The following is a 22979-nucleotide window of genomic DNA, read 5'->3' as shown; positions in this document are numbered from 1 at the left end:
TCAGTAGTTACGAAGAACACATTAAAATTTATACTGACGGTTCTAAAACCAAACATGGTGTTGGAAGCTCCATATATGTAAACGGAGAAGCCCATTTTTGGAAACTGCCAGATATGGCCAATGTTTATACGGCAGAACTTACTGCCATACAGCAACGTCTTCACTACACAGAACACTATTGAAAAGAGAGAGTGCTAATATGTTCCGACTCTCTGAGTACACTTGTTGCAATTCGGAACAAGAACATTAAGGATGTCCTAATTGCAACATCCTCTCCATTTTGTACATTTTAAATAAACGAGGACAGCAATGTGTATTTGTATGGACTCCAGGGCATGCTGGTATTGGAGGAAATGAAGCGCAGACAAAGCTGCCAGAAAGGCGACAGTCTGTGATAACTTGAATGTAATTCCTATACGGGTGGAAGATGTTAAAAATTGTGTAACACAATAAGAAACAGGTGGAATACTGATTGGAGAAGATTAAATACAAAATTTAAACTCAGTTAAACTTCTCTGTGTAAATGGAAGAGTGACGTGAAGTTGACGTGCCGAGAACAAGTGGCTGTGACCAGACTTAGAATCAGTCACATGCGAATAACAAATTCATATTTGTTAACCGGCAAAGAAATACCAATGTGCGGCGTTTGTAATAAAACACTTACAGTCAAGCATCTAATGGAAAAGGGTTCCATATATGAGGACCTCAGAAAAAGGTTCCGACTAAGAAATAATATTGCTGCTGATATGGAAAATGGAAATGAAGAAAAAATAGTTGCTTATCAACACATCAGTGGACTTCTTAAAATCCTGTAAAAAAAAAAAAAAAAAAATTTAAGCTGTGTTAAAGAATCTCTAAGGGAGTAGCTTCTACGAGAGTTATTTTTTTTCAAAGTCCGATTGGTCACGAAATTAAAACCACAGTGAAAATAAAAAATTTTTATTTGTAACAAGTACTTAAATAGTTACGCTATTTCTCTACATAGTCGCCACTCCGATTTAGACATTTGTCGTAGTGTGGTACCAACTTTCCAATACCCTATCATAGAACAGAGCCGCCTGTGCTTTCAGCCATGTTTCTACGCTGGTCTGCAGCTCAATGTCTATGCCAAAATGTTGTCCTCCTAGGCAGCGTTTGATGTGAGCAATGAGGTGAAAATCGGATGGAGCCAAGTCCGGGCTGTATGGTGGGTGATCAAACACTTCCCAACGAAAACACTGTAGGAGCTTCTTTGTTACAGCTGCAGTGTGCGGCCGAGCATTTTCATGGAAAAAGACAATGCCTGATGACAATATTCCTCTCCGCTTATTCTGAATTGCCCTTCGTAGATGTTGAAGAGTCACGTAGTATGAGGCTGCAGTAGTGGTCGTGCCACGTTCCATGAATTCCACCAAGAGAACACCATTCCGGTCCCAGAACACAGTAGCCATACACTTTCTGTTGGAGAAGGTTTGCTTGAATTTCTTTGGTTTACTGTGAGAATGAGAATGCATCCACTGTTTGCATTGTACTTCTGTTTGTTCAGTTTCGAAATGGACCCATGTCTCGCCCCCTGTGACAATTTTGTTCAAAAAATCTTCTCCTTCATTGTGGTAGCGCTGGAGAAATGTTAGGGAGGCGTCCATTCTCATTGTTTTGTGATGGTCAGACAGCATCTTGGGAACCCATCTCGCACATAGTTTGGGGTACCGAAGTCTCTCACTCACAACGGTGTAGAGAGCTGACCTTGAAATTACAGGAAACGAATCACGCCTCCCTGTCGAGGGATTCTTTGGCTGTCCTGAAAAGGTGGTCAGACTGCTCTTATGGACCCCGAAGGGTTATGTCCTATGGGACTATTTATAAGGGGAATCAACTGCTACGGCATTCTAGGGCGACTGATGTGCTGCTTAACAGTAGTTCTGGTTGCCCGGGGCTGCTTAAATAAAATAAGGGAGACACAAAAAAAACAGAAGTTACTGGTGTTGCGTAGATATTCTTTTCCTGTATATACTTGAATTTTATTTCTCTTTTATTTTAAAGATCGGGGCCCTTTACACCCCGTAAGTGTTGTTTTAGTGTTTTGTTGTTAAATGTTGTGTATATTTTTGTGCTTTTAAATAAAATGTAAGGGCCCTTTACACCCTTATATAAGACGACCCTGATGATGATATAAACCTCTTTTAAGAATGTGACAAAGGCTAATGACCTTAGAAGTCGATGCCTGTAAAAAAAAAATTATAATTTAAGTGTTAAAATTCCATTTACCTTTTCTCCTGTTTCTTCATCAAGCTGGTCTGTCATAGCAAGTTTCTGAAATACTTCTATACACTCTGAATTATAACCAGTGTTCATGTTATGACACCATTTTTTTGCTTGTTCAAGTGTTGTATATGCTTTGTCAACTATTTGCTCCCATTTAGACTTTTCATTCTTAAGCTGAAAGTGTGAAATATAAATAAATCATCTTAACAAAATTAGTTTATGCTACACACAAATTATAATACTGTTAACCTATAGTCATTCTTGTATAAAGCAAAAGTTTCTTAGGAAATATTTTTAATATTTAATATGAAATAGTTCTAAATCTAAAGAAAATTTTGTAAAATTAAATTGTTTTTGATGAGGAAAAGAAATTAATTATTTAAGGAAATTTATAATATATAATGATTAACTTGCGGTTCACTTCCTTTTTTAGTACTATTAAAATAATAAATCTAAAGAACACTGACTAATCTGAAACAGATTAACACACATCAAGCTGAAACGTCAGATTATTTTATAAGCATGAATATGTTAAATTCTAAAGTCACTGTGTACCAAAAGTGCCCAAAAAAATAAATTGAAATGCGTTGTCTCTTGATTTCACAATCCCTAGGAAAATTATGAAAAAAAGGACTCATTTTCTGTGTACATGAGGTTGTGCTTCTTGAAGGTTTTTTCATAACTTCACATAAAATTATAACATATAATTATTTAGCATTGAAATTATATTGATCACAATAAAATATAATTCAATACAATATGGAATAAATATTGCACATTTTAAAATATTTTAACCAGAAAAAATTTGTATAAACAGATGTATTAGATAAAATCAGAGTGAAACAGTTATAACATAATCAAAATAACAGCTATTTATACAAATATTGCATATTAATTATGGTTAAGAAAATCTATACAGTTTTGAATATAAACATACATATTTATCTTTCTTATGTACTTACATATTTTGAAACAAAATAGATATAAAAATTACAAAAAAAGAATAAAAATAAATATTAATAAACTAAAGTAAAAATTAACTATTATTTTAAATTAAACACTACTTTGGGAATGTAAAGAGATAATGTCAAAAACAGTCAATAATATTTAAAACATACAAAAGAAGAAATGAAAGAATGCAGAATTTACTGCTTATCAACATTAAAGCATTCATATAAAATGAAACAAGGATTAATTTTGTGTTTTTAATATTAATATAAACATACATTTAAGATTTCTGTTACACATATTTTTCACAGAATGATGAGGAAACAATGAAATTTTTTTCAAAATAACAAAAATATTATTCAGATGGCAACTCTGGGAGTTTTATCTTATAGGGAGTTATCTTATACCTAAACATGATTCTTAAAGAAGATTCAGTTTTTAATAAACTGTACTGTACATGATACAAGAAGTACTTTTAAGATTTTTTTCAAATAATTGTCTTTAAAAATGATGAAATAGAGTTTAATTACTAATGTTAAAAATTTACTTCTGCATTTTGAATACATCACTGATGTCAACAGAATTTCCCCAGAGTATAATTATTATACTCTAGGAAAATGTAATTATAACATAAATTAAACAACCAATTATATTTCTAAGCTATCAGTTTGTAAAGATTATGTAGGTTAAAAACGTTTATTTATTAAATATTTTTTGGACCTTTATCAGTTTGTAATATAATATCCCAATCTCATGAAATCTACTATCTGATAAACTAACTTTTTTCTTCCAGGCAATTGAGGACCATGTGAAACATTTTGCATACATTAGTCTTTCTTCCCCTCTCTATGAATCATGAGACCTTGCCGATGGAGAGGAGGTTAGAGTGCTCAGTGATACAAAGTAGTTGGACCAAAGATGCAACCATATCGGAGAGGTATCTGTTGACAGCCAGACTAAGGAATGATTCCTGAAAGAGGGCAGCAGCTCTTTCAGTAGTTGTTAAGGGCATCATAGGTCAGGAGGACTTAAACGGCCATATCAACATCACTCAATCTTCTAAGTGCTGTGCAGCTGAATGCAATAGAAAATTACAGCTGTTTTTTTCCAAGAAAATGTAGCTCTGCATTTTTGTGCAACAAAGATGGAGGCGCCTTCCTTGGTAAAATGTTCTGAAGGTAATCTAATCCCACATTCAGATCGCTGGGTGAGGACTACTAAGAATGAGATCATCAGCAAATTAAAACACATTCTACAAGTCGAGTGTGGAATGTTAGAAGTTTGAAAAAGGTTGGTAGGTTAGAAAATTTAAAGAGGGAAATAGGAAGATTAAATGTAGATGTAGTAGGAATTAGTGAGGTTTAGTGGAAAGGGAAAACAATTTTTGATCAGGTGATTATAGAATAATTGACTCTGTGGTTAATAAAGGGCAGGCAGTAATAGGTTTCATGATGAACAAGAAGATAGGGCAGAGAATAGACTATCTCAAAAAGCTTAGTGATAAAATCATTGTAACCAGGATAAAATCAGAACCTAAGCCTAAAACAATTGTTAATATTTATATGCCTTCAAGTGCTCATGATGATGATGATGAGATAGAGTATGTATATGAGGAAATTGACAAAGCAATTAAACACATAAAAGGGGATGAAAATTTAATGGTTGCAGATTGGAATGCAAGCATCAGAAAAGACAAGGAAGGAAATATTGTGGGTGAATATGGGCTGGAAAAGGAATGAAAGAGGGGACTGATTAATTGTGTTTTGCACGAAGTATAACTTAGCAATTATCAACACCCAGTTTAAAAATCACAATAGAAGAATATAGACATGGAAAAAGCTAGGTGGTACAGCAAGGTATCAGATAGATTATATCATGGTTAAACAAAGGTTTAGAAATCAACTCATCGACTGCAAAGCTTATCCTGGAGCAGACATTGATAGCGACCATGATTTAGTGATAATAAAATGTAGACTGGGGTTTAAAAACCTGAAGAAAAGGGTCACATGAATTGGTGGAATTAAGAGAAGCTTGAGAAAGAGGAGGTAAAGAAGATTTTTGAGGAAATCGCAAGAGGTGTGAGTAAAAAAGGTAAGGTAGAAAATGTAGAAGAAGAATGGGAGAATGCTAAAAAGGAAATTCTTAAATCAACAGAAGTGAACTTAGGCAGAACAAAGAGGATTAGTAGAAAACATTGGATATCAAAGGATATATTGCAGCTGATGGATGAATGTAGAAAGTATAAGAATGCTAGTGATGAAGAAGGTAAAAGGAACTATCAGCAATAAAGAAATACTACAAACAGGAAGTCCAAATTAGCGAAAGAAGAGTAGATTAAAGAAACGTGTTCAGACGTGGAAAGAGAAATAATCATTGGTAAAATAGACAGAGCATACAAGAAAGTTAAGGAGAATATTATGGTACATAAGTTAAAAATCTAATAATGTATTAAATAAAGATGGTACACCAATTTATAACTCAAAAGAAAAGGTTGATAGATGAGTGGAATATATTTAAGAGTTACAGGGAGGAAATGATTTAGAAACTAATGTTATAGAGGAAGGCGAAGAGAATGAAAAGGGAGATACAATACTGAAAATTGAATTTAATAGAGCATTAAAAGATTTGAATGGCAGAAAGTTTCCTGGGATAGACGGGATACCTGCAGAATTACTGTGCAGTACAGGTGAGGATGTGATAGGTTGTACAAACTGTTGTGTAATATTTCCAAAAAAAGGGGAAGTTCCATCAGACTTCAAAAAGAGTGTTATTGTCATGATACCAAAGAAAGAAAGAACAGATAAATGTGAAGAATACAAAACAATTAGCTTAACTACTCATGCATAAAAAATCTTAACTAGAATTCTTTACAGAAGAATTGAGAGCAGAGTGGAAGGAATGTTAGGAGAAGACCAATTTGGTTTCAAGAAAAGTATAGGGAGAAGGGAAGCAATTTTGTTGCTCAGATTAATAGTAGAAGGAAGATTAAAGAAAAACAAACCAACATACTTGGTATTTATAGACTTAGAAAAGGCATTTGATAACGCAGAGTGGAATAAATTTTTCAGCATTTTAAAAACTTTAGGGTTCAAGAATAGAGATAAAAGAACAATTGCTAACACTTATACGAACCAAACTACAAATAATCGAAGAACATAAGAAAGATGTAGTAATAAAAAAGGGATGTACAAGGATGTTCTCTATCCCAGTTTCTTTTTAATCTTTACATTGAACAAGCAGTTAATGATGTTAAAGAACAATTTAGATCTTGAGTAACAGTGCAAAGTGAAAAGATAAAGATGCCATGATTTGCTGATGATATAGTAATTCTTGCTGAGAGTAAAAAAGATTTAGAAGAAACAATGAATGGCATGGATGAAGTTCTACACAAGAACTACCGCATGAAAATAAACAAGAACAAAATGAAAGTAATGAAATGTAGAAGAAATAATATAGATGGACCACTAAATATAAAAATAGGAAGAGTAAAGATTATGGAGGTAGAAGCATTTTCTTATTTGGAAAGTAGAATTATTAAAGATAGACGAATCAGGAGCGATATAAAATGCCGAACAGCATAGGCGAAACAAGCTTTCAATCAGAAATATAATTTGCTTACATCAAAAATGAATTTAAACGTCAGGAAAACACTTTTGAAAGTATATGTTTGGAGTGTAGCTTTATATGGAAATGAAATTTGGATGATTGGTGTACCTGGGAAGAAAAGATTAGAAGCTTTTGAAATATGGTGCTATAAGATAATGTTAAAAATCAGGTGCGTGGATAAAGTGACAAATAAATAGGTGTTGCGGCAAACTGATGAAGAAAGAAGCATTTGGAAAAATATAGAAAAAGAAGAGACAGACTGACAGGCCATATAGTAAGGAATCTTGGAATAGTCATTTTAATATTGGAGGGACATGTTGATGCGAAAAATTTTGCAGGCAGGCAACATTTGGAATATGTAAAACAAATTGTTAGGGATGCAGGATGTAGAACATATACCAAAATGAAACAACTGGCACTAGAGAGGGAATCTTGGAGAGCTGCATCAAACCAATCAAATAACTGAAGACAAAAAAAGTCTTTCTTCTATGAGTTTTCTTTTCTGGTCTTCAACAGTTCTTCATTCTTTCATTTTGTTTTCCATTCTCTTTTCTGAACAGATATTATTGGTTTTTTTCTCTCTTTCTTCTGGGAGTTTTCTTTCCTGGTCTTCCAACCGTTCTTTATTCTTTTGTTTTGTTTTCCCTTCACTCTTCTGAACAGATGTTATTAGCTTCTTTTCTCTTTCTCTTGGAAACCCTTGAAATTTTGTACTACTTTTCTGAACATTTTTCCATCTTGCACTAATTCTTCAGATATTTTCATTCTTTCCTTTTTGAGCCACTGAGATCCACTGATTTTAACTAAACTTATTAATAATTAAATTTTTTCCCTACATTGATATCTTTCAACCAACTGAGAATTAAAATTTGTTACATGAACCCATTTCTAGCTTTATTACATGAACTCTTTTATGTAATCATGATTAAATTTGTTTATCAAATACACAATCTTAAAGAAAGTAAGCAGTGTCATTGGCATAATACACAATCTTCCCCTTTATAAAATTATAAAAGAGGTAACTACATAAATTAAAAATAGCAATGAGACTATTATGCAAGCATCTGAGGAACTTAGTTTTGTTTTTAAAAAAACTACCTCTTGTTTTTGTGAGCAAGTTTGACAAGTCTCTTAACTGCCAGATCCATATATAGTTAAGCCAAAAGAAATGTGTCATCCACAGAGTCAAAAGCGTTTGTTAAATTATAAATGGTAACCACAGACTGTTTTAATTTATAAATTTAATATAAATAGAAACTATAATATATCTTTACCAATAAGTTTGTAGTTTCATATTACATTAAAGATCTCATTTTATTCTTCTAGTCAGTCAATTTTCTAATCTTATATAAAACCAACATAAGATATCAAAACCAACATGAAAGTAATATATTCATTCCTTTGCAAATACTTTATAACACTTCACTGCTCCTGTGTAATCCCTCAAAAAACTGCATGAGAAGTATTTTCTGTTACCCACTTGCTAGCTTTTCCTTTCCTGCAGTTGAAAAGGAAATACATCTGTTTGGACCATGGAGTTCCAATTATTGACTATTTTCTCAGCAAATAACTATTTCAGTGTGTAGAAATTATATATTTGACACTAGCATTCTCTTATAGAAGGTTAATAGTTTGAGTCCCTGTCAAACCAACTGATTTGACATTTGATATTGATATAAATGATAATAACTCCTCAATTTTGTCCTTGACAATCTTTCTATTATTAGGGTTGTAATTAACAACAAATTCTCCTAACAACTACAGGCTTGTGAATCAAGAAGGCTGCACCAGATAGGTGGAGGCTTCCAAGAATGTCATACAAATTAGTAAATCGAAAAATGTTTCAGCAACAAATAGTTACTTTAATTACTTTTGTAACTTTTTTTAATTCATAAGATTGTTACTGAAGAAAGCTAATGAAAACCACTTCACCGTTCATTTCCTTAATAAACCATGCACAGATAAATAAAATGCATATCACATGCATAATAACTAAGAGCAATGAAACTTAGTAAAAAGAGAATTTTTGGGAATCACACTCTTAACCAGTTTTATTATTTCTATTAATGAAATGAAGTGTAATAAGATAAAAACTATTTTGAATAAAACTTTAAAAAATTAAAAATAATTAAAAAAACAAAAAATATAAGAAAAATTATTAATAAAATAAAATTCCTAATAAAAAATAATAAAATAAATACAAATTTCGATAAAAGTAAAAATTCCTCCAAAATTTCATTAAGAACTATTAGCAAGTCAACTTTAATATGGCAATATAAAGTTCTATCAGTACAGAGATGAATGTAGTCTTTCAACTAAAAACTGTTGTACATTTCTTATTACTGGCAATGTAACTGAATCATTTTATCAAGATGGGAATTTATTTAATTCATTCTAATTGTTATTCATTATTTTATTATTAGCTATTTGAAATTCATACAAATCAATTTCTGTGCCTATAATACTGAAATTGTCTTTTAATAATATATTTTGCTACATCTGATGCTTTTGAAGTTTATTTTTGATATTTTATGAATTATTCTAAAAATCTTTTTCAAAAACTGTTTTTTCCATTACAAAATTACTTGAAATTATTACATTACTTTTAGGTAACAGCTAAATAAAATTTAAGAGACTTTAAATTTTTAATTTAAAGAGGCTTATTTTTAAATAAAAAAGATAGGCTACTATTTTTTTAATTTAAGAGAATAAATTAGTTTACAAGAAAGAAGGTATTTATTTTGTATACAACATACTGTTTATATACTAACAGTGTATATATATATTAGCATTTATATTTTATTATGTTAGTTTAAAAGAACACTTGGAGATATGAAATAAACGGAATTTATTAGCTAAATAATGCAGGTTACATTTTTAAATTCATAAATTACATTTATATTAAAATTATTTAATATAAATTTTACAGGCATCTACTGGTACGGTCAATAAATCTGAACTTCTAAAAACTTAAAATAAAAATCAACAACACGCTGCGAAACTGCACCCAATATTGCTCAACTTTGGTGATTCAGTGGAACCAGTTTATTAGAAATGTTTTTGGGCTTTAGCAGTTTATTCATACTTGAAACCATTTAATTTTCAGCATGATACTTTCTGAAAAATTGCAATTGTTGTAAAACCATCTGGTTATCAGAATGCAATTTATCATCTTATCCAGGAACTTTAATTCCAAAAAATTTATTGTATAAATTCATTATTATATCCATTTTTTCTAGGAGGGTTTTAATAATATTTTCTTTAGGAATTCTAATTATTTTAGTTTTAGTTTTTCTGGTATCATAAGTGTTCATTTTAGTGAACATTAATGATTATAATAATTATTATAATGGAATTACTGTTTGCTAGTTTTCCAAGTAAACTGTTTCATTTCCATTATTATTTTTTATTTAAGTAACATCAAATAATAAGATCATTATTGATTATTGTGAATTTCTAATGGTGGGGCTGACTTGTAACAAATTTACCGGATCTAGCCAGATCAAAAACAAAATCATAGTTTTTTTAACTGACAAGAATATGCTACTTTCTATACCAGTTAAACAATCAGTTTTATTACTGTACGCATAAATATTTATATTTATTTTATCATAATGACAGTATGAACAAAGAAAGAAATTTTGTATAAGAGACTTACATAGTTTATGACTTTATCATCGATTAGATTTTTCAACGCAAGTTTTTGCAAAAGTGTATAACAATTCATATTATCACTTGCTTCAAGTGAGTCACACCAGCTCTTTGCTTTAGCATTAGTTGCAAAACATTCGACTTCAATCTTTTTCCATGTTGTAGGTTTAGAAGTCAACTTTAATACAAACAATGAAAACCAAAAATATTAACTTTTTTATACTGATTAGATTAACTCATAACTTAAACCACAAGTTATTTTGTAAATACTTTTTGTAAACATACATTTTACAACTACACTTCTAAAAATGTACTTTTCATAAGTCCTTCTTGTTTTTAATGTTAATGACCACATGAAAATTATAAAAAGTTAAAACCATGTGCACAATATCTATATAGAACAATCTCATTGAGAGTATAAATCTTCTTACAATGAGATAGTCAGCTAACTAGTTTACTTTTAATATATTGTTAGTTACATGTTTTTTTGCAAAGTCTCTATGAAATCGCCTGATGATTGTTTAAAAAAACTGTCTTGTAAATATGTTGACACATAAATCAGAGAGAGATTGTAAAAGTTTTATTTACTGTAAATTTTGTGTAAAATAGATTGTTTGACAGAGAACTATGACAAACAATCAATGAATTATACTTTAATATTTAGATACTTTTTAAGATTTTTTGAGGAATTCTATGTCATGAGAGGATTCTTTTTTCAACTTAAAATAGTACAAACAGTGACATTACAGATCTCAAAAGAAAACATGGATGTGTATTAAATGCAAAAATGAAACAGAAAGAAAACACATGCTCAAAAGCAAAAGTTTATGCCTAGCAAAAAAAAAAGTATTAAAACTTAATAGACAGCATTAAGGAGTTATAAAGAATCCCATGAAAATACCAAAAAATAAAAAGTGTAAAATTCATCATTCAGAGAACATATGAAAATTAATGAAGGGTATCCATACAGAAATAGCAAAATAAAATTAATTTAATTAATTACTATACATATATATAATTTTTTGCAAATTCAGATAATTCATCAAAATACTGACCGCTGTGCTAATAAAACTTAATATTTAAATATAAACCACCAAAACACATTAGAGATAAATTTCTTTTAACATATTAATTTCAAGAATTGATTTTCACAGGATCCCACAGCTTCAGTTTAATTATTAAATTCTATAATTATATAAAAACATATTTATGATTTGTTAATTTGTTGAAATTTTTTTTTGAAGATTTTGAAATTTATTGTGGATGAATAAGCAAATTCTGTGGTCCAGTTCTGGAATGATGTAATATTTAAAACTTATTTTCCTTTGCCCTATTATTATTATTGCTAACCATTAAATTGTATTATTATTACGTTTTAAATTATATCATCTTTGAATGTGATTTGGTGGTTCATTATTTTACATTTTTGTATATAAGTGTAATATTTCGTGAGTATATTAATTTTTTTTTATCATTGTTACAAACTTTCAAAATCTCTAAATTATTTTTGCATTAATACTATGTTTGCATTAACAAATGATCAGCTATGTTAAATATACCTCTCTTTTGTTTTTGTAAGTTCCGATTTGTTCAGTATAGTATTTTTTAAATGATCTGTTGTTGGTTTTACCAATATAAATATTATTACACCCATTACATTTAATTTTGAATATTGCTCTTAAATCCTCTGTATTATTTTTACTATTCTTATTTTTTATGTATTTTATAATGTGATTATTTGATTCATAGGCTTTTTTATATTTATTTTTATCATGTAGTCATGTAGTATCATGTAGTCGTATTTTAGGTATAAACTATTATTAATTTTGCATTATTTTTTGTTGTTGTATTTTTGTATAATTATCATGGTATTTTTTATTTTGTTTTTTATACATTTTTTGTATAATTTTATCATCAAATCCATTAAATATTTTAATTTGTTTTATTTTATCTATTTTTTTTTTGAGTTCATTTTTATTGTTTTTGTAAAACAAACAACAATATTTAATGGTTTTAATAATAAAATAATGACAAAAAATTATAAAAAACAGAATAAAAAATATTATGATAATTATACAAAAATACAACTGCAGGAAAATAACACAAAGATTAATATAATAACACTTTTTACCAAAAATACAATTAAACAACAAAATAACAGAAAAATTACTATTGTATATAATAAAAATTAATATAAAAAAGTATATAAACCAAATTATCACATAATAAAAAACTGAAAAAATAAAAATAAAAATAATAGAGTGGATTTAAGAGGAATACACAAAATTAAGTGCAATGGATGAAATAATACATAAATATATTGTTAACACCAATAGATCATTTTAAAAAAGATTTACAGGAAATTGCACAGCTTACAAAAACAAAAAAAGAGGTATATCTAATGTAGCTGATTATTTGTTAGAATGCAAACGTAGCATTAGTGATTACAGAAATAATTTAGAAATTTTGGAAGTTTGTAATATGATAAAAAAATGAATAAACTCGAAAAATATTACATTTACAAATATAAACAAAGGTATAAAATAATGAACCACCAGATCACATTCAAAGATGATTTAACTAAAAACAAATTAAAAGTACAATTTAACAATTGTACAATCTAACAGTTGGCAATAATGACAATAGAACAAAGGAAAATACATGTTAAATATTACATTTTGAACAGAATTTGCTTATTTTTTTACAATAAATTACAAAATTGTCAACAAAAAAAATTTTGGCAAATTAACAAATCATAAATAAATATGTTTTAATATAATTATAGAATTTAATATAACCGAAGATACGGGATCCTGCAAAAACTATTCTTAGAATTAATATGGTAAGTTTAACTTATCTATTTACTATGTTTTGATGGTTTATATTTCATATAATATATATACGAGGGTAAGTCAATTATTATCTTCAATGTAGTTATAAATTTTATTGCAATACAAATAGGAAACTTACATGTATATCATTTTTCAACATAGTCCCCTTACATTTCAATGCACTTGGTCCATCGTTTCATAAGCTTCCTGATGTCCTCATAAAAGAAGGTTTTCGGTTGAGCTGCGAGCAAGGAATGCACCGCTTCTTTCACAGTTTCATCTGAGGTAAACAAACGGCCCCTTAATACCTCTTTGAGTGGACCAAACAAGTGGTAGTGAGAAGGGGCAAGATCAGGACTATACGGAGGAGAGCCAGTACTTCAAAGTTGAGTTTCTGGAGCGTTTCAGCGGTGTGAGCAGCAGTATGTGGACGGGCATTGTCGTGCAATAACACAACACCTTTCGACAGCAGTCAGAGAAAAGTGTTGTGCTTCCGAAGGCGTTTGCTTCAAATTGCAGGCTTCAGCTTGGCAGTAAGCATCTCACTGTATATTGTCGTGCCCTTTTCCTCATAATGTTCCAATATTGGGCCTTGTGAGTCCCAAAAAAACTGTAAGCATCAGTTTTCCCGCGGATGGTTGGGTCTTGAACATTTTTTTGCAGGGCGAATTTGGATGTTTCCATTCCATACTCGGCCCTTTACTCTCCGGCTCGTAATGATGGATCCGTGTTTCGTCACCAGTGATGATTCTGTCTAAGAAGATGTCCTGTTCGTTACCATGGCGATCCATATGTGTTTGGCAGATGTCCAAGCGCATTTGTTTATACGACTGTGTGAGTTATTTTGGGACCCATCTTACACAGACTTTATGAAACCCAAGTCTGTTGTGGATGATTTCGTAGGCAGAACCGTGACTAATTTGCAGACGATGTGCCACTTTATCGATAGCTACTTGTCTGTCTAAGAAAACCATGTTACGTGCACGCTCAATATTTTCCTCATTTGTGGCGGTAAACGGTCGTCCGGCTCCTTCGTCGTGCGTAACACTTGTGCGACCCTTTACGAATCAATCATTCGCGACCCTTTTTGAATTTTTCAATCCATTCGCAGACACTCCATTGCGGCAACACACTGTTCCCGTACTGTACCGAAAGTCTTCAATGAATTTCGGTCCCTGATACACCTCCCGACCACAAAAAACGGATCACTGAACGTTGCGCTATTTTGGTTCATACAGAGGGCGTAGCAGCCATGGTTAACGGCAGGGCAGCGATAATGGAACTAACCTAGCGGCATCAAACCTGCACAGACGTAACAACAATTGAACCACGCATGCGTCATCTACGCAACACGACAGTACTACCAACATAAACAAAAATATAACTAACTTGCGGATAGTAATTGACTCACCATCGTATTTATTATAAAAATATATATTTAATATTAAAAATATTTTATATAGATTTAACACATTAACAAAAATAAATAATATAAATAAAGAATTTGGAAAAATAATTTAAAATCAAAAAATAACTGGAAGCACATATTCTTCAGAATAATAAATTAAATAAATCATTACTGAAAAAAAAATGCTCAATACCCTCACAATTTGTCTTGACACACATGCACATTTCATAATAAATAAACCATCAAAAACACACAACAATGACATATAAAATGAAGGTACAATTACATCAGTCACTCTTCAACCACATTCTTAATCAGTGATTCTCCAATTACCACTAGTAAAAATACCACTAGTTTTTCCTTTAGTTCAAATTTGTGCTACAAAATTCCTAATATTATGGTCAGTTGTCAACCCTCAGTTAATAAATAAATAAAACAATTAACTAATAAATTTTTAAATTGGTAACTTTATTTAATAATGCTATAAATTTATTAAAATTGGTATTTGGTCTTTATTATAATTGACAGTATTTTTATATATATATATATTAATGTTATTGATTTTTTTACACTTAAAATTTACACAATTAAATCTTTAACAAGTTTAACTAAAATTAGTAGATTATTCCTCTGTATATTCAATTAATATTAAGAAATCATTACCTTATTAACAGTGTCATCATCTAATTGTTCAGTCAGGGCCAGTTTTTGTAAATATGAAGTGCATAAACGCTGGTTATCAATTGAAATTTCTGGTTTACACCAGTCAGAAGCTTGCTGAAACGTTTTATTGCATTCATCAACAACATCTTTCCACGATCTTCTCCTTTTCTTTAACTATGATCAACAAATTAATAAAAAAAAATAATAAAAACATACATTCAAGAAATGGTAGCTACAGACAATCTCATACACAGGCTGTACAAAAATGAATACAGCAGTATAAAGCTATTTAATATCTCTTAACTTCAGTTGATAGTGAAGGTATATGCACATTATCCTTTATAAAAACCGCCAAAAAAATTAAATGGTTCAGATCAAATAACTTTGGAGGAAACCGCAAACAAGCTCTTTCATTAGGTCTATACTGACCAATCCAGCAGTCGAAAATAACATCATTGAACCGACCCCTATATGAGTTATGCCAGTGCATCTTGCTAAGTTATTTGGTATCTTATTGCCAAATGAAATTCTCTGGTCCATCTTATAACTGAGAAAAGTGGAATGTATGCAACATATCCAAATAAACAACTTCAGTTACACTTGCTTCAGCAAAAACAAATAGCCCATAAACCTGCCTTTGAGATATTGCACAAAAACAGTCAATCTAGAGTCCCTTTAAACATTGTGAGTTCATAGGTATTTTCTGATCCCAGATACAGACATAGTGTGTTAATTTTTGTACTAAGATGAAATGTTGACTCATCACTAAACATAATACAGTCACACACATCACACTTGTAGTCAGTAAGCTTCAAAGTATGTAATAGTTGTAAACAGTATGACCCATATGTAAGAGTTTCCTTAAAACATTCCATACAGTTATCATCAGCTGGCCATCCTAATAGTATTTTTAGGACTGTATAGAATAGGCTCCCTGAAACATTAAACATTTTCTTCAGATACCCTTGTTCGTCCCATACACTCCCCTTTACACACACCTATTTGCAAACCTTTTTTGGAATGCAAGTTAAACTGTAATTACAGATTCACATTTAGTAAACTGCACAATACAGAGGGCATTCTGTTCAGGAGTCCCATTTTTGCTAGTATGTTGTCAACCTGAAAGATATGAAATCAATATACAACCATGCCCTCAACTGAATTTTGCTTTTTGATTCTAGCCTTGAATCACAGTATACACCAGATACAAGAGATATTATAATAAATTAAAGCCCCGATATTCTTCTTTGTACTCCTGGTATTTTTTATTTTTCACTCTGTATGGATCTAATATGCAAGAGTTGTTCAATAATAATTAAAGACAGATGACTGTCAAAAAATTATTATTATTCAATTTCAATGATACTAACGTGACTTTTCAACTAATCCCTGGCTATATTTAGGATTTTGTTCCATCTTTCTGTAATTTAGTAGTAAAAACTGCTCACTTTTTTGACCAAGCCATTCTTGTATCACATTCTTGACCTGCTCATTGGTGTCAAACTTGGGGCCACGTACAAACTCTCTAAGTGGACTAAAAAATAAAAAATTGATAATGCAGAGATCGAGTCTGTAAAGTGGTACGGCAACTACTCTCAATCCAACTTTTGAGTGGAATGGTGGTGGGCAATATTATGCAGAAGAATTAACGCCCTTTGAGAGAGAATCAGGATGTTTCCTCCTTATCGCAAGTTTTACTTCTTTTTTTACTGATATCCACACCTTGGGAGTGGACCTGTTTTATATTAACACAACCCCAAGGGAGAATCAGGAGCAATTATTCGCCCCTGCATTTCCTTCACCATCCCCATGTGGATGATCTTGACAAAAATTGTGAACTTCATGTGCCAAGCCCATTCAGTCTGCATTTTTTTTTTTTTTTTTTTTGGGGTGGGGGGGACGTAAAACGCCTTCGCGTTATCATCGCCCGGAATTTTTTTTTTTTTTAAATAAAAGAAAATAAAGTTAATCTAAAAGATGAATGAAACTTACAACTAGGGTGATTCAAAGAAACGGGAAAGTAAAAAAATTAAATAACGTTAATGAAAAATTTTTTTTAGAAAATGAATTTTATTTCATGTAATTGTACAAATGTTGCCATTTTAGGATACATACATTTTAGTTTATTTTTTAAAGATGACATCTTGCAGGTGACCTCCTCTTCTACCTAAACACTCACGAAGTCTCTTCGTTAAATTGTTCATGGTTTGACGTAACATCTCAACTGGAATTTCCGAAATTGCTTCTCGGATCTTTGCCTTCAGTTCTTCCGTTGTAGCAGGTCTACTGTGGAACACTTTGCTTTTAAGGTGACCCCACAAAAAGTAATCGCAAGCTCAGAGATCAGGCGATCTGGGAGGCCATCTAATGTCACCATTTCGTGAAATGACACGTTGTCCAAACAATCGGCGTACAGCTGCCATCGATATTCGTGCAGTATGTGACGTTGCTCCGTCTTGTTGAAACCAGGCTGTGTTTAGAATTGGTGGAAATCTCTTTTGTTGTTCCACAACAAAGGTTTCAAGCATGGCTACGTAACGAGCCGATGTCACTGTAATCGCAAGACTGTTGTCATCCTCAAAAAAATAAGGGCCTATAACACCGTAAGATGACATAGCACACCACACGGTCACTTTCTGGCTGTGCAACGGACGCTGGTGTAACTGCGTAGGATTTTCTTGTGCCCAATATCTGAAATTTTGCTTGTTAACAAATCCACTGAGGTGGAAATGCGCTTCGTCTGACATCCACAGTTCGTGAACAAACTCTTCGTTATCATTTATCTTCTGAAGCATTACATTACAGAATTGTGCTCGCACAACTGCATTGTTCGGTTTCACTTCCTGGTCGATCTGCAACTTGTATGGATGGAATTGCAAGTCCTTCACTAACATTCTTCGAACACTTGAACTATGCAATTGTAAAGATGTTGAGAGACGACGGATTGACCGATGTGGACTTGGTGTGACAGCATCTTGTAAAGCTTGAACATTCTGTGGTGTACGGACGGTTCACTCACGGCCTGGAGGTTTCTTTTTCATTGCCGAACCAGTTTCCTCAAAATTAGATATCCATGTTTTAATTGCATGTGCTGATGGGACACGGTGGTGCCGTCCTAGATTAAAATGACGGGGAAATTCTCTACGCGCTCCTCCACACTGTCATTGTTTTTGTAAAACGCTTTGATAGCAAATGCACGTTGCGCACCACTCCAAGGATCCATGACAACTAAATGGCAGGTTAGGTTAGAGAGGCTAGATTGGTACCACTTATCAAGTGGTACCAATCGCCCACGGCTACCAACACAACTTTCAAAATTTCCCGTTTCTTTGAATAACTCTGTATCACAGATAAAATCTAAAATAAAACCAAAAGTGAATAGAGAAGACCAAAAAGAAAAATAAAAACCATAAATGATCTAACATAAAAAATGTACACGACAATATTAAAATTTTGGTATTAACCCAGTACTACGTAGAAATAGAAACATCCGATTTAAAATTTTATTATCATTGTACAAGACACCATGAATATTTCTGGGTAGATTAAATTTACGACGCAACGCCGCATAACGTATGCAATCTGTATGTGGTGCACAGTCATGCGGCAGTTACATCGTGCTAATAGGGGTGCGTCTCTCCCTGACATCAGGTACTCGTGTATGACCCTCGTATGTCCTATTCGCAATCGACAGAGGACTACTTCCTCACGCCGAGTTTTTCTGCATGAGGAGTCCCATGGGAACACAGAATCTTTAATCTGCCGGAGTTTATTATCAACGGTAGCCGTCCAGTCACCTTGCCACCCTGCTCTTAGTGATTGTTTTATATAATTAATAAAATCAGAAGTAGCAACTCGGGTGGTGAAAGGAGGCTGAGTGCATGCTTCTTTGGCAGCGGAATCTGCATTTTCATTACCTGGAATCCCTACGTGGCTAGGAACCCAGCAAAAACTTACTTCTGTGTTGTGATTGTTCAACTCTGCGATTGCGTTGTAAATTTCAATGACGATAGGATGCTTGGAATAAAAGTTTTTTAAGGCTTGGAGAGCACTACACGAGTCACTGCAAATAAGAATGTTTTTATATTTAGGGTTAATGATATATAAAGCCTTATTTATAGCGCATAGTTCAGCGGTAAACACACTCGTAATACCGGGTAGACCAAATATGTAAGTTCTTTCATTGACAACAAACGCACAACCAACGGTATCGTTTTGTTTCGATCCATCAATGTATACCACCGCGTCTGGGTTCATATTGGAGAGAACACACAGAAATATTTGTTGGAAGACAGTAGGTAGTGTTGATTGTTTATTGTGTCGTAAGGTCAAAAATAAGATTTATAAGGTTTATTCCGCACGAAGGATATGAGCACGGATACGATGGAAAGAATGACTGTGTGTCAACATTTATGTGCTGCAGCAGACGTCGGGTACAGATACCTACAGGTGCAGTACAACGTGGACGGTCCTCATACTTTCCTAAATTAGGATTTCTAAGGACTGAGTCAAAAGCCGGGTGATTTGGCTGTCCTTTGAGACGAGCAAAATAAGATAATAAAAGCTGGTCTCGTCTATCCCAAAGGGATGGTTCACCACAGTATACAAGTAAGCTCGCGACAGGGCTTGACTTAAACGCGCCTGTGGCAAGCCGAAGGAAAGCAAGATGTACACCATCCAGCATTTTAAGCACGGTTTGACGAGCTGAAGAATAGGCGATACAACCATAATCTAAACGCGAACGAACAAAGGAATAGTAAAAACGTATCATACATGACCGATCGGCTCCCCAATTGGTGTTACTAAGTACTCGCATCATATCTAAAAATTTGGAACATTTTGTTTTTAATTCTTTTATATGTTTGACCCAGGTAAAACGGCTATAAAAAAAACCTAAATACTTGACGTAAGGAGAGATAGCAATAAGCTCTCTGTTCAGAAAAACTTAAGGAATAGTAGGGTTTCGTAGTCGAGAAAAGACTACACATTTTGTTTTGTCGGATGAAAATGTGAAACCAGTAATCCTGGACCAAGCTTCAAGGTGAAATATAGTGTCAACAAATAGAGAACATGAGACAGAAGCCTGCACACAATCGGTAATACCGTTTATGGCTATAGAAAATAAGGTGTCACTTAATACACTACCTTGACGCACTCCATTCTCCAAGATGACACTACTTGAGAGCGAATCGTCCACACGAACACGAAACGTTCGGTGATTTAAGAGTCCTCGGATAAAGGCAAGCATATTGCCCTTGATTCTCCATTCTTTGAGGGTGTAAAGAATACCACGTCGCCAGGCCGTGTCGTACGCCTTTTGTATATCAAAGAAGATAGCAAAGAGGTGCTGGTGGTTTAGGAAAGCGTTTTGTATGGCTGTTTCCATTGACACTAAATGGTCAATGGAAGATCATCCTTGTCAGAAACCACACCGTTCTGAAGATAGAAAGCCATGTCTCTCCAAGTACAACGTAAGCCTGCGGTTTACCATTCTCTCCATTATTTTACACAAAACGCTTGGTAAAGAAATAGGGCGGTAGCTTGAGGGAGCTTTGGTTCTGTCTTTACCAGGTTTGAGTACTGGTATAATAAGTGCTTCTTACCAGCCGGGTGGGAAGACTTGTTCGGAGAATAAACCATTGTAGACATTCAAAAGATGTTGTAGTGCCGAATTAGGAAGGTGTGAAAGCATACCAAGGCGAATGTTGTCCGGTCCAGGGCAAGCGTCACGTGAGTTTTTAAGCGCCTGTAACAATTCCTTAAATAAGAATGGGGTGTTTAATTCACCAACCGAATCACCAATATTCAACGATAATACTTCTATTTGTATCTTGTACCTTTGAAAGTCGTTATTATACGATGAAGTGAGAGACACCGAGCGGAAAGATTTCGCTAAAGTATTTACCACAGCCGAAGATGATGGAAGTTCTCCTTCATCAATAAGACCGAGAATAGATTGTTTCGGTGACCCGAAAATTGCACGGATTTTTTTCCACACAGTAGATGTGGGAGTAGTGCGTGAGATAGTGATCACGTAATTCGTCCATGAACTCCTCTTAGCGTTCAAGAATACTCGACGGCATACCGCTCTAGCCCTGCGGTATAAATTTAGATGTTCATCTGTAGGCCTACGATTAAATTTACGTAGTGCCTGCCGTCGATTCCTAATAGCATACTTGCAATCATCATTCCACCATGCAACGGAGGGACGTCCAGGATTACCCGATGTTTGCGGGATATATCTATTGGCATTCTCAAGTATCATGGATGTAAAAGAGGAACATTGGTCAAGGATGTTCGCACCATCGTCATACTGTGATTGGAAGGCTTTATGATATCCATTCCAATCGGCCTTTTCAACAATCCATCTCCATGGCCTTCTTTTAACCTCGCGGTCTACAACGAAACCAATAATAATTGGTCTGTAATCACTGCCGTGAAAGTCATCACAAACAGACCGATTAAGATGAGGGAGTAAATTCGGTGATCATATGGAGAGATCGATGTTAGATACAGTACCAGATGATAAAGACATGAATGTGTGTGATCTATTATTCAGTAGACAAAGGTCCAAGTCTTGTCTCACTCCGTTTATCATATTTCCTCGAGTGGAGCAGAAGGTTGAGCTCCAGGAAATATGGTGGGCATTGAAGTCTCCTACTATTAACGATGGAGATGGTATTTGCGTGAGGAGATTTGAGACATCTAGAGCACTGAACTTCAGTGTTCGGTGAGAGATACAGATTGCAGATATGTAATTTGAAGGGGATAGAGACCTTTACTGCAACAGCAGGAATGAGAGTGGTTAGTTGAATCCTTGTAGCCGACACCCCATTCTTCTTGAAAATAGCCACTCCACCACTCTCCCTATTGTCTACTAGACAGTCGTATCTCTCGCAGAAGTATCCTCTGAGTGTTATTGGGTCATGTTGTAGAAGATGAGTTTCTTGGAAACACATGATTACTGGATCATGTACGTGCGCCAGTACTCTAATATCTTCAATGCGGGACCATTGAATGATCGTACCCGAACCGAGAGATAACCCATTTTAATTTTCTCTGGTGGAACAGGGAGATTGAATGTCAGTATAAGAGACGGTGTCGGTTCTTCTTTTCCGCTCTGTCATTTCATTATACGCTTCACTTCTGTAGTGAAGCGTATAATTCAAGTTCATCAGCAATTTCGTTTATGTCCATTTCCAGAAGGTCGCGGCAAAAAATTATTCCCCGGCTGGTATTTAGAGTCTTGTGGCATGTCGTATTTATGGTTTTGCCGCCCATATTGCTGAGAAGTAACAGGAAGCGACTCTGCTCATCATTAAATGTTTCTATCAGAATTGTTCCGTCTCGTAATTTTCTGATGTTCTTCGGAGAACCAATACAACCGGTGACAAATTTGTTAATCAGGAACGGTGAGACCTTTTGAAGGAAGCCACCCTCCTGATTATTCCGAAAAACAACAAAATGAATATTCTTATATTTGACATTAACCTTGTCTTCTGTAGTAACATTATCCTCGTCAGACGACTCTGACCGAGGCCTTTTCACTATAATAAAATTGGTGGTTTTTTCAGATGGACCACCAACCATCATAGAATTTATTGTTGGAACTGAAATTTTGGTCCCAC

The 22979-nt window shown here is 33.3% G+C and overlaps 1 protein-coding gene across 1 annotated transcript in view; it reads right to left on the bottom strand.

Moving 5' to 3' along the window:
* The window catches only part of LOC142334470 (uncharacterized), a 712180-nt gene that overhangs the window by 606600 nt on the left and 82601 nt on the right, over window positions 1-22979 (bottom strand). The window contains exons 15-17 of the mRNA XM_075382526.1: window positions 15352-15525; window positions 10457-10627; window positions 2248-2418 (exon numbers count right to left, since the gene is read on the bottom strand). Of these exons, the coding sequence (XP_075238641.1) occupies window positions 2248-2418; window positions 10457-10627; window positions 15352-15525 (516 nt within the window). The remainder of the gene's footprint in view (window positions 1-2247; window positions 2419-10456; window positions 10628-15351; window positions 15526-22979) is intronic.

This window comes from Lycorma delicatula, chromosome 1 (genome assembly GCF_047948215.1).
Source record: "Lycorma delicatula isolate Av1 chromosome 1, ASM4794821v1, whole genome shotgun sequence".
NCBI classification, from domain to species: domain Eukaryota; kingdom Metazoa; phylum Arthropoda; class Insecta; order Hemiptera; family Fulgoridae; genus Lycorma; species Lycorma delicatula.
The sequence above is the reverse complement of the archived record's forward strand: the minus strand, read 5'-3'. Positions and strand labels throughout refer to the sequence as shown.